The 13,761-nt window shown below is 30.8% G+C and overlaps 1 protein-coding gene across 1 annotated transcript; it reads right to left on the reverse strand.

Moving 5' to 3' along the window:
- Nucleotides 1-4,790: 4,790 nt before the first annotated feature.
- LOC114372603 (40S ribosomal protein S3-3-like) lies at nucleotides 4,791-6,803 on the reverse strand. The gene is made up of 6 exons (XM_028330250.1): nucleotides 6,609-6,803; nucleotides 6,355-6,502; nucleotides 6,074-6,245; nucleotides 5,531-5,585; nucleotides 5,311-5,442; nucleotides 4,791-5,199 (listed from the first exon to the last, which is right to left on the reverse strand). The coding sequence occupies exons 1-6, from the start codon at nucleotides 6,636-6,638 to the stop codon at nucleotides 5,017-5,019; spliced, it is 720 nt and encodes a 239-aa protein (XP_028186051.1). The 5' UTR covers nucleotides 6,639-6,803; the 3' UTR covers nucleotides 4,791-5,016.
- Nucleotides 6,804-13,761: the final 6,958 nt, after the last annotated feature.

The following is a 13,761-nucleotide window of genomic DNA, read 5'->3' on the forward strand; positions in this document are numbered from 1 at the left end:
TGTTAAAGCTAACGGTAACTATGGATATTGTGCAATTGTTTCCTTATTAGGTATAGGTGAAGATTCATAGTCTTTGGTGTGCAACCATTTTCTTAAAGAACTTGCCAAATGGTCTGATGAGTATATCAACATGCTTGATGGCATAGAGAGATTTGAGGAATCAAAGCGGTTCCTACTCGTTGATGGATTATCCATGGTATATAATTTTTGTTATTTTTTTTGGATTAAATTTGGTTTAAATAAATGTAATTATAACTGTAATATGCACGTTACCATGGATAAGTGGATGGATATACCCAACATAGGACATGTGATTGCATCAAGGTATAATGTCACCCTTGTTTCTCTTTCACTCCAACAAAGCATTACGTTTTTTTCTCTTAGAAGTCAATCACCAACAGATTGTTTTGTGCATCGCGTAATATGTATCGGTCATATGTATGACAATCATTTTGTTCAGGTAAATGCATGATAATCATGTTTTTTTAATTTATGTATTAAATTGTGTTATAATAATTTGAATGTGTATGTCCATATGTAACAGGTATTTCTAAGAGACCATTATCCCTTAGCACCTCTAGCGTTGTTATGGTCTACACATTGTCATTCTCAGGCAAAGCAGTGACCAACACCATATATTAGTATAATGCAACAATACTAAAATTTGTTGATGTTGAAAATAGACTATGTTGATTTAAGTAAAGAATGAACATTTAGTTACTTATGTAATTGTCATGTAATACAATAATATATAGGTGTTTCATTGGACATTTATATAATTATCTATTTTACTTAACTTTCAAACAGTTTAGGGTTACTATAGTACCTAATGTTTAGTATTATGTGCATTATTAGGGTTTAGTGTTACGTGAATATGTGGGGTTTAGGGTTACTAAAATAATTAGGGTTTAGTGGTGCGTCACAAGTTAGGGTTTTGGGGGGTTTAATACCTAAGGTTTAGTGTTACGTCACTAGTTAGGGTTTGATGTTAATTTGAAACCTAGGGTTTATTGTTACGTGACTAATATAGGGTTTATGGTTTAATTCACAACCTATGGTCTAGGGTTTCAAGAATAATCTAAAAAAAGTTCTCAAATAAAATTTCACAAATAAAATTTCTCAGATAAAAAAGTTCTCAAATAAAATTAAATGATAAACATTGTCTAATTATATTGCATACAAAAATCATACAAAACCTAAAAAATTCTAAATGTCATCATGCGTCTTCTAATGCCGCTTTCGTCGCGACCGAACATATAAATTGTGATCCGCAGTCATACCTCTGGCGATCCTTAGGCAGTCTTTCATGACATTGTATGCTTTTGTACCTTCAGTCACTATCCTTAGGTTGAGCAACTATTCCAACCTTTTAGCTATTGCTTGACAAGCCTCCTATGACATTGACAACAACAAAAAAGGTTTATACATATTGCATGTTCAAATAAAATGAATAACATGTCGAGGCTACTCTACATGAGTAGGTGCATCTACAGGTGCTTCGTCCATAACTGATGCTGCCAGCGGGTGCTGAGGAATATCTGGTTCAACAAATGTGTCATCGTACATGACAGGTGGATGTCTAGGTAGATCCCTAGGTTATGCCTGACTCATGAAGGGATGAGAAATCATGTAGAACCACTCCATGTAGTTTGCTACACATTGTCCAGACACACACATATTTAACCCACCGGTGCAAGGTATTCAGAAAACTGAATCCATCTATCGTCAATATCTTCTATGCATAATGTTGACACAATAGGGTGTGGAGGAATGGTCTGAACATACCCAAACTGCCACTCTGGTCAGTGTAGGACAACAAATGGATCCCATTGAATGTGTCCGAAAAACAATGAAATCAACTCGAATTCTCTATATGCACGGTGGTCACCATAAGGAATTCAACACACAACATCAGACGTCAATCTATCTATACGCTTTCGATATGTCGACACTGATAATGCCTTCCCAGAATTCCAGCAACAAGCACGTGGTTTCCTCTCATCATAATCTTTAGCAGCAATAGACTCAGTAACAGAAGGAAAATGTTCATAAATCCAACACTACACATATTTTGAAAACAAAAAAAAAATCAACACAATTACTTGTAAAAGTGTGATATATCCTGCAAGTTGTCTAGCGCTACTCTTAGATGCATCATTCAAATTGTTATACATATGGACTAGGGAGGCAACTCCCCATGCGTAGCTTCCACTCTAGGTGAGGTCAAGAAAGGCGTCCAAGAATACCACATGCACGTGTGTGACACTCTTGTTAGGAAAGAGAGTGCAACCTACCAGATGCAACAGATACACTCGAGTTGCTCCAATCCACTATGCGACATCACATTTGCTACGATAAATGTCTCCAGCCACAATAGCCGAACATATGCCTCATGGCATTATACTATCTAAACTCTTACTTCATCTACACTAACTTCAAGCAATTCAACTAACAGCAACACAACTTTGTCCATATGTAGAGCCTCAAAGCTATAGAAGGCGCTTGTCATGGGCAGATGAAGCAACGATGCCACATCATTGAAGGTGATAGTCACCTCTTGTACAGTAAGATGGAAAATACTAGTTTTCTTATGCCACCTCTCCGCAAAAGTTGATATAAGTCCCTGATCGCCAGTGTTCAAGAAACATGCAATTAGAGGACTTAATCATGTGGCAACGACTTAGCATTTAATCTCTGGAGCAGGCCTGTCAAATTTCTCAACCTTCCTTCCATGGGAGGATAACTTCAACTCAGGACGTTCCTGAAAATAAAAATTTAAATCATTTCAACAATAATAACAAATACTTGTGAAAATATTATTTATTTAAAAATATAAATATTTGTCCATTCCAAATAGTCACTGCAACATGATGAACATAGTCAATCAGAACTAATGTGTCATAGGATCCGCCTAGAAAACCCTCGACATCAGGAACCACATCATCAACAGCTATTTCTTCAGGCTATTCATGGACCTCGTTAGCTGCATGATCCATGTACTGAACATCCTTAGCAACATGTGTAGCTTCCTGTTGCCTACGTGCAGATGTTATAGATCTTCACCATTGGAGGGCTTCATCAGCATCACCACTCACTTCTCTCCCTAAGGCTCTTCCTATAATGTTGTCTAAAGTCCAACCAAAACGTCTGATTCTAACCATAATCTACACATTAAATCAGTCATAACAATTTAAGTATTCAAACAAATACTTCAATCAATTAGTATTTATTATTTCATAAATAAATAATATATTATTTTTAAATAACTTTTTTAGTACTTTTATATATTCATAAATGCATATAAAAATTATTTTTTCAAATACATATAACTCACATAACTAATTCTAATAAAGTTAAATTAATGACCAAAATGTAACTACAATTTTAGTTTTTATTTCTAACAAATCATTATTTCATTTTTCAACAAATTACTATCACAATAACTTTTTTAAACTAATCAAAATATTTTAATTTTAAACTTCCATACACTATTTATATCAATATTTAATACTATCAATCTAATATATATATATATGGCTATATCAATAAAAAAAATTAAATTTACAAATTTACATTTTCTTCTTACAATAAATTGTCAAATATATAATAATAAAAATTTGAAATTCAATGATATCTAACAAATTTATAAAAAACTTTTCAAATTACCAAATATAAATAAATTACTTATATTTTTAAAATAATATTAAATCACAATATATATATATATATATATACATTGTTTTCTAAATAAACAAACTTCTTTATTAAAAACCAACTTCATAAAATAAATGTAATTATTTAAATAAAAAAAATATATTTACTAAAAAATAAATATATTTTTTTAAATGTTAACTTATTTATAGTTTTTTTTAAAAATATTTATTACTTTAAATATTAAATTAAAAAATTATACGAATTAACAATTCTTATAAATCATAGGGTTATAAAGATTAATAAGTCATAGGCATTACCAATTTGTATGCATTATGCAGATTTCACAATCATCAACAACATAATCAACTAACATAGGACGAGGGACCCCAAGAACTTATGAAGGAGACGGCGGTGGGACAGTCAACGACAAACATACTCACGGAGTGGTTTCACACAGCGACGGTGCATTGTTTTCAACAGACCTTTTCAAGACCATCGTGCTGCCACCACATTGGATTACATAAAATGTAGGGCATGGTGCATTGTTTTCTAGTGACACTTTGGAACATATTAACACTAGACATACAAAGACTTGAGCTATCCTAATCACGGTGCCATAGTTGATAAATACAAAGAGACAACTGAATATTGATGCTTCATTCCCATCTTTTTAAGAATGTTCTGAAGGTAACCACACAAATAAGGACTTCACGCATATAAACAGGCTCCAGTATCTTGCTGACCATTCCATAGTCACAGTGGTAAATCAAGACCAGCCAAATCTATCTCATTCCTTGTATTATGCTCATCATTAGGAAGCAAAGATTCAGAGGCAGGCCAATTCATAATAAACCAAATGGTAGATATGAATACAATCCAAAAGGGTTGTTGGAAAAAAAATGATTTTGTTCTTGGTTATGGAAGGCATCACTCTTCCTATTCCTTCAACAAGTGTTACTATAAAGCAAAAAAGATAAAATTACAGAGAATGCAAGTACAAAATTAATAACAAAAAATCATCTTATTATAGAGGCATTTATATTAACCTTTTAACAACAAATAGTTGAATTGTAATTTTTTAAATTCCCCAGCTCTTCAAAAATTGTTTAACAAACATTACCTTAGAACAAGGAAAATAGCACAGAACTGTATCAATGACATGAATCACAAACAAAAGACTTCAAACTACATAAGACAAAGGGTATGAAAAAGATAAAACAAATTACTTAAAATACTTGTAACCGAGTATGAAAATTTCTTCAAAATTTAAGAAACTACAAAATTTTGAACTTGTCAAAAAACATTGCACAAGAAAAACTAGGCACTCAGCTACTATGAATTACTGCTCCAGTGTATAACATTTCATGCGACAGGGACAGGGACCTCAATATCATTATTAGCAGCCAAAACTGGGGCAGGTCGGATGTATTCCTCCTCCTCCTTTGGAGAATGGATTGTGACAAGATCAGGGAGGGGAGTTTTAGGACCCTGTTTCCCCTTAGGATCCCAATCAAGCATGATCTTCACCTTAATGCCAAGAACACCCTATGAGGCAGCAACAAAATACCAATTAGCATCATCTTTTCATAGTAAAATCAACAACCCAAAAGAGATAAATAGTATCAAGAATCTACAAAGAATAGAAGATAAAAAAACCTGTCTCAGGAGCACATGTCTCACTGCAGAGTCAATGTAATCTTTGACAGGTTGCCCAGAAGAAATCATGTACCCATCCTTAAACTTCATAGATTTGGCTCTCTGGGCTCTCAATTTTCCACTCACAATGACCTGCTCAAACCAAACAACCAAAACCATCACACAAAGCAACACCCCAATATCACAAACTTCAAACCCAAGTCCCTTCTGCAGAACAAACCTCGCATCCCTTAGCACCACTCTCCATAACAAACCTCAAAACACCATAGCAGGCCCTGAAACAGAAAGTTTACACAAAGTAAACACAAACCCACAGAAAAATAACATTCGTGCAAAGGGGGAAAAAAGAACAATAGTATTTGTTCAATTACTAGTTAAAAATATGTTTTAAATGGGAACAATTAGGTCTAAAAACTAAAGTTTTGTTTATCAAAACAAACATATGTCAACGCATCTTTATTAATAAAAATCAAACATAGATACAAGAAGAAAAACAACACAAGATTAATTTCGCACAGTAATAAATTGTCAAATCAAATAAAAACAATGTCACCAATAGAAATTGTGTTTTATCAACTAGCAATCAAGGTTTTAAAACACGGTCTCCAGGAATACAACTATGGATGCAGTATAAAGTTTTTCTGGGAAGATTTTGAGTCACCGCGACAGCAATTTTCTACAGTTTTTCACAACGACATGAATCGCAATGAAACAATTTAAAAAAAAATTACATATTTTTATCATCTAAAAAATGAATATACACCTGCGCACAGCGAGTCCACCAAGGAGCTTGTAGCGAAGAGACTCAGCCTGAGCAATAGCGCAAAGACCCCTATTGTTGACCTTTTCAGCATAAAGTTCAACACTGTTCTCGGGAAACTTGAACCTCTTCTGAACCACAGAGGTAAGTTCCCTTATTCTCCTTCCCTTCTCACCTATTAATACAAAATAACCAAAAAAAAACCAAAAACTTCCAATATTCAATTCCAAAGGGGTAAAAAAAGAAAAATAGAAGATTCCAGAACAGAACGCGGGCACACGAACCGAGAACAGCTTGGGTTCTGGTGGCTCTAATTATGATTTCGGTGCGCATCGGCGTAACCCTAACTTCCACGCCGGAGTAACCGTCCTCGGCCAACTCTCTTGTCAGAACCTCGTTCAGTTCAGCGAAGAACACTCCATCAGCTACGAACTGCGCACACAGAAACACACGATAAAAAATTGAAATCATAGTTATTAATTGATGAGGTTTAATTTCAATTGGTGAAGGCTGATTGTGGTATGAATGAGTGAGTCACCTTTCTCTTCTTGCTCATTTGGGTCGCCATTGTCGGAGATCGGAGACGGCGCAGAAAACACAGAGTGCGACGGCTACGATTGGAGTGTGGCGCTAAACCCTAGTTTCTGGGTAGTGAGTGGAATATATAGGTAGAGGCCGACACACTGCAAAGACGATACAAAAATAGAAATTAAACAGAATATACACACTGCAAACCCTAATTTAGAGAGACGATAGAAAAATATAAATTAAACTGAATATTGATTACGAATTATTAAATATTAATTAACCCTTTCATTGGTTTTAAGAAGAAAAAAAACTATAGTTGGTCGTACGGGGTAAAAATATTTTTAAAAAAATTAACTTACTCTATATTGTTATAATTTTATGTGAAATATCTGGATAGTTTTATTTTTATGTTAAATTAGTAACCCATCAATATATAATTTAATTACTTTTATATGTTAATATTAATATTAACAATATATAATAAGGTAAAATTATTAATATTTATCTTCTTTATTTTAACATTATAATGATTTTTTAATAATTATTTGGTTGTTGAATGATGATTTCGCTTTAATATTTGTAATAATTATTAAACGTGACAACTTAGCCTATTATATAATAATATATGTAATATTATATATTTGAATAGTATATTTTTTATCCATATGATACGAAATATTTATCAATTTTTTAATAATTAATTTTTAATAAATTTTCTTCTTTTAATCACATTTTTTTCTCTCGTATTATTTATATATTATATAAATATAAGGTATAATGTTTATATTTGATCTATATGTATAATTATTAATTAATATTAATAATAAGTTTTATGATAAAAATAAAATCAAATTACAATGACATCCCTCATGTTTATCAAAATTACACATATGTTTTTTCCTTTTTTTCAGCCTATAGAAAATCCCATAATTTTTCCTTTCTCGTTACAGCCACATCACTCTTAGCCGAATCGATGTTAATTCCGTTTAAAATATAAAGCTCATAATTAGCATGTGGTCTTTTGGGAAAAAAAAAACTCAAAAATGCATTTATTTTCTTATTCTTTGCTTACTATGTTTCATTCTTGAAATTGTAATTGAAATCTCCATTGCTAAAGATAGAACGAAATCTTAGGAAAAAATACACAAATCTTCGGGAATAAGAACTAAAAAATCAATAGATTTATACAATAATCAAGAAGGAAAACAAAAATATATTACGCAATCTTAGACAACAAGAATCAACACCAAAAATGAAGAAGGAAAACAAAAGAATATATAAATTCTCAAGATTGAGAACACAAATCCTAAAGTGAAGCCAAATACACACTCAATATACACAACTACACACACGACTTATTGTAAAATATTTCCTTATAATTTAAAATTTAAAGTAAATTTATTTATTTTTTCTCAGTTTTCTCTAAAGATAAGAAACTATCTCCTATCTCTTTATTCTTATCTTTCATAATTGTGCTTGACTAAGTTTTTAGTCTTTATACCCATTGAAAAGTTTTTGCACGTTAAAATTTGTAGTTGTTTGTTCCTCCATGTTGTGATACTTGGGCTACACATTTGATGGCTCCTCCCTCCCTTATAAATAGCTTCCTCTTACAGAAAAAGCAGGGAGAACCAGAAGCACACACCTATAGCAGAATAGCATGAGCCTATTTCTCTTTTGGGGATCCTTTCTTTACATTCGATTAGATTAATGGGTTGTCATAAAAAGAAACATATATGTATATATATATATAAATTTATTCTACAGTAAGAACATTTTCACTTTAAGAATAATGCTTGTGCGTTTTAACTTAAGTTTTTTTAAACTTTTCTTTTATTATATTTTATATTTTGTATTAATATTATTATAAACTTTGTCATTTCTGGCTTCCTAATTATTTACTTAACAAGAAAGAAAAACTTTATCTTTTGAATTTGAGTTTCCAAGCAACGAAACTCACGTATAAGCCGTCTTGACCTTAAAAAAATGTTGTGGTTGATATATAAGTTTACTTGAGACTTATAATTTCTTTGTTTGTGCCTGCCATATTGAGTTGTAATTATTTGTTAGATATTGGCATATTTTGTATGCTTGACTAAAGTGATGTTACAATATTGATACATTACTGCCAACGTTTTTTTTTAGTATATATGCAGTATCAAAATTCTTCTTTTTCACTCAGTTTCTATCATCGATATGGTGTTGCAATATTCCATAAATATTTTTTTGAATACTTCAAAATAGTATAATTTAATAAAAAAAATTGTGTGGCTACAATTGCTTGATTTTGATCAAAGGCTTTTATCTGTGAGGTAGCATATATGTATTTATGTTGGTAGTTTGTGTACAAGGGCTTAGAATTAAATCTTTCATGCCTTAACATCATTATTTATCATAATGAATCTTTCGTGTCTTGTGTTTCACAATCATATGTATGCTTTTGATTATGTGATATTGTTTTAAGTTGATTTGAAGTTTGATAGATTTTAATTGGTTGAAAAATGTTCTCCAATTTAATTAGTGCTATGATTTAGTATTCCTTGTGCATCAACTTTAGGTTTTGGTATTTTATTGCTATAGGTTTTGTATGATGTGATTAATTTAATTTGGTTAATCATGTCAACAAATTATGGCTTTATATTATTGAGTTAAAAATATCATATACTTTTTCTTTGATTTTGGTTATAACTTGATCCTCATGAACTTCTCCTCATGAACTTTCTTATTATTTTATGAGTTGTCATCCTTTTTCAACATGTCTCAAGCATGCATAATTTTGTTAGTGATTGTTACTTGTGTGAAATGATGTAGTAATTTAGTCTCAACTTGTTATTATTTTTTATACATCATAGTATCATGTGTGATTATCTTGTGTGTTACATAATTTATTAGTAGTAGTCCTTCTCATATTTGAAAATTGTGTTCTCTATATCTATATTGATTAGTTATACAATTATAGATCCCTAACTTCATAATGTATTGCTATTTTATGTAGTAATGTGTCAAGTTACACTTCTGAAATATTGGAGATTTAATTTGATGCTCCTACTCTCATGCTTTTATTCTACATATTCTATTTGCTCCTAAAAATTAATGAGTTATTTTATACTACAAGGGCTTTGTGGAATTTCTACGAGTTGTTGTTGTTATAGCTATTGGGCATCTTCATCATTCTAGAAAGAACTTGGAACATGGGTGCATGTTTTGTTTATAAGAACAAATTGATCACAAGATTGACTCCATCAAAGAGAAATATTGAGATTTCTATATTATTGATTGAGGACTCTATCTGGTTCTTACATACTCTTGGTATATTTATTTGGTTCCAAGCATGTTCTCATATTGCCATATCTATTGCATGGGAAAAACCACATTCATGGTTTCAATTGCACTGAGGCTAACTCATTATAGATGTTCAATATGTGGCAAATTTGTTAAAATCTTGCATATCCACTACTTACGAAAGAATTGACATTTCAATACATATTTAAGTTGCCAAGGAGAATAAGACTAAAGTTCATCAATTAGTCAAAATAATGGATATCCATCCGTGTGATTAACAATCCAATGAATGAAGTTCAACGGGTAACAATAAATTTTTGTTGACTAAAGTACACCAAAATTATTATTTTTGTGAGTTGTTTGGATTTTCATTTCTATGGCAAGGTGTACATTTAATCTCCGTGAGGTATACATTTAATCTACTAAAAAGATCATAGATCATTTTCAATACCTCTGAATGAACCTAACAACAATTGATTATGGGGGTGGTAGTCATAGATCACTATTTGAGGGTTCACCTAGTGATTGTGATGGTAGGAGTGTCATTGTGAGATATGGACTAAATCTCTAAGTGACACATGAAACAAGATACATGTGCAAGATCGTGTAACGCAAAACCACTAATTAGAACTCAAATGAACACCTACATTGTATTGTGTTGTGTTCTAAAGCCTGAGTAAAAGAGGTGTAGTTCAAGACAATCAAGTCATTGCATTTTACTTAGGTGAAAGTTCGTATGCACTAGGTATAAGGCTCAAACCTGGAAGGTTCCTTGTACTATAAACACAATGTATTATGCTCCATTAAAAATATTTTTATCATATTATGTCTTTACTTTATATTTTAAATTAGTGGGAGATTGTTGGAAAATATTTTCTTATAATTTAAAGTAAATATATTTTCTTCTTTCTTACTTAGTTTTTTTTTCTAAAGATAGGAAACTATCTCCTATCTCTTTATTCCTATCTTTTAAAAATGTGCTTGATTAAGTCTTTAGTCTTTATATCCTTGAAAGGATTTTGCACGTTAAATTTTTTTGTTATGTTTATTGTAGTTTGTTACTGCACGTTGTGATACTTGGGTTGCATATTTGGTTGCTTATAAAAAGCTTCCTCTTGTGGAAAAATAGGTATAGCCAGAGGCACACACCTATAACAAAATACCATTGGCCTATTTCTCCTTCATAAAATTATATTATATTACTACAACATATGTTTTGGAGCATGATGTTCTTTGGTTCGAGATCCTTTCCCTGCACTCGATTGGATTAACGGGTTGTTATATCTTGTGGGAGGAGTGCATGCATATTAATTTATTTTATCAGTATAGTGGAGGCATTTTTACTCTAAGAAAAGTGCTTGCGTGAAACTTTTCTAAACTTTTCAACTATTATATTTTATGCTTAGTATTAATTGATGATTATAAACTTTGTATGTTTATGATTCTATTTGAACTTATTTGAATACTATACTTGTTTCTTCCTAATTATTTATCTAGCATAACTCATAACTAGGAAGAATCTATAGTGGTTGCGTTTAGGGTATTGGTTGGAAATGGATTGGTGGAGAAATAGTGCTTCGCAAGAGCCACAACCTTGAGAAAGTTGTGAATGTGACATCGATGGGGGTAGGGGTCGCGATCGAGGAAGAGTGGCACATGGGGAGTTTTTTGTTTCTTTTTTGTTGTTGCATCGTGAGTTTGATCTACATTTGTTGTTGCATTGTGAGCTTGATTTACATTTGTTGTTTTGGCTTGTTTCTTGTCCTTGGTGGTGGTGGGTTTTGTTGTTTTTTTACCTGCTTATGTGATTTTGAAATCGAAACGATTGCTACTTGCTTCTTGATCTTTTGGAGCAGTTGAGTTATTGAGTTTGTCAATGCAATGTCGGTGTTTTTGCTTTAGTGGTGGTGGAATTATTAACCTCTATCTTTTTAAAAAATAATCTTTTATCATTATATTTTTAAGAAAAAGCGAGGATATATATGTAATTTACTTTAAATTTTTTTGACATAAGTTAACTCATTTAGATGAGGAGTTGTCAAAAGAATGCTTAGAAAAAAGAGGTGCATGTGTAATTTAGGTAAACCTTAGGGAGTGTTATTGTGATTTGCTAAAAAATTAATGTAATTTAAGTTTGAAATGTATTGAATTTATGGACATGATTAGTGGCTCACCACCACTAACTTGTAGACAATTGGAGTTTAGTTTCCCAACTCTCATATATGCAGTAATATGCTTCAAAATTCATAATGTCGGATGTAACATCCAACCTAATTAATTAATTATTTATTAAAATAATTATAATTTATTTTATCTTATTATGAAATTGTGGAGTTTGTTTTTCTTAATTTAAAATTCTTCTAATTATCAGCATGCTAACAAAATATTTTAACTTAGTTATGACTTAAATGATCTTATTTGTTCAAATCTTATTATTTCCCTCACTTGGACACTCCCTCTCCCATTATAATACTTTCCTTCTAAGGCAATGAAACATCTCCCTCTCTTTCATGAATCATTCATCCTTCTCACTCCCTTTATGACCTATGATTCAACATTTTACTTCGGTCTTTCTTGCTTGTTTTGTCTCTTTGTCTAAAATTAGTGTTTTTTCATCATCAAGTTCTCAAACACAGTATGTTTGTGGTCATTTTTTGTGACTTATGCATAATTAAAAGAAATAAAATTGTGAATAAAAGAAAATTAAAAATTAAACTCGATAGAGTGCTTTTTGAAATGCATTTATTTTTAAATTCTAAAAAGTAGTTTTCGAAATACTATTTTACATCTTGTGTTCCAGGAAGTACTTCCTAAAGTTCAAAATCTAAAATAGTATTTCGAAAATTAGTTTCCAGAATTATATTAGTATATTCCAGAAACTAGTTTTCAGAATTTTGTTTTAGATTTTGCATTGCAAAATTTACTTTTTGGAACCAATAAAAGTAAAAAATTATTCTGGAAATTACTTTTTGAAATAATGATACAAGGGGTTTTTTTGGAATAAAGAGTATTTATGATAGTAAAATTTGTAAATAAAAAAGAGAAGAGTGTACTTAGAAAAAAGGAGAGTGGATGTAGCATTTGCAAAAAAAATGTAAGATAGTCCTACTTAAATCCAAATGTACATTGAATTGGATTCATCCAAAGGGTTTAAATAAAAGGTGTTAGTATTAACCCTTATCATAATTGCTCTTGGACCCTATAAAACTTAAAATCCCTGAAAAAGATAATTTTACCTCTTTGTTTAAACACTCCACACCCCTTCTCCGTTCCTCTTTTACTCATGCTCTCCTTCTTCTCACCTTTATTAAATATACTAAGGAAACATTATTTTGTTATGATCTTTGTTGAGATACACAATAACATTTCTATTGTGTATTTTTAGAACAAAAATAAATACACAACAAAAATATGATTTGTGATCTTTGTTGAGACATACAACCCTTATTATATTTTTGTTGTGTATTTTTTTTTGTTTTTATAATTTTTTATTAACTATTAATGCTAGTTACCTTTTTTAAAGTAATTAAATTAATTGTGACGTAATTTACCATTTTTAATAGTACTCAATATCTTTTTTAGTTGAAATTAAATTAATTGGATACAAATTACCATTTATAAAGGTAATTAAATTAATTATTATAAAAATTATCTTTATTAACGGTAATCAAATCAATTCATGATATTATTTTGATTACAATCAAAAAGAGTAATTTACGTCATTGTTAATTTAAATTAAAATTAAAAGATAACTTATGTAACAAGTAATTTGATTATTGTTAAAAAAGATAATGTGTGTCATCATTAATATAATTTGTATCAAAATTAATTCTAGTAAAAAAAGTAACTTAATCCGACAATTAATTTTTCGTGAAAAAAAT

Source organism: Glycine soja, chromosome 10 (genome assembly GCF_004193775.1).
Source record: "Glycine soja cultivar W05 chromosome 10, ASM419377v2, whole genome shotgun sequence".
Taxonomy (NCBI): Eukaryota; Viridiplantae; Streptophyta; class Magnoliopsida; order Fabales; family Fabaceae; genus Glycine; species Glycine soja.

Coding starts and splice junctions, on each gene's coding strand:
- LOC114372603 (XM_028330250.1), bottom strand. CDS start 6,638: ATGGCGACCCAAATGAGCAAGAAGAGAAAG. Junction 5,443..5,530: donor GTGGTGCTAAGGGATGCGAG/GTTTGTTCTGCA, acceptor TGGTTTGAGCAG/GTCATTGTGAGTGGAAAATT. Junction 5,200..5,310: donor GACATGTGCTCCTGAGACAG/GTTTTTTTATCT, acceptor GCTGCCTCATAG/GGTGTTCTTGGCATTAAGGT.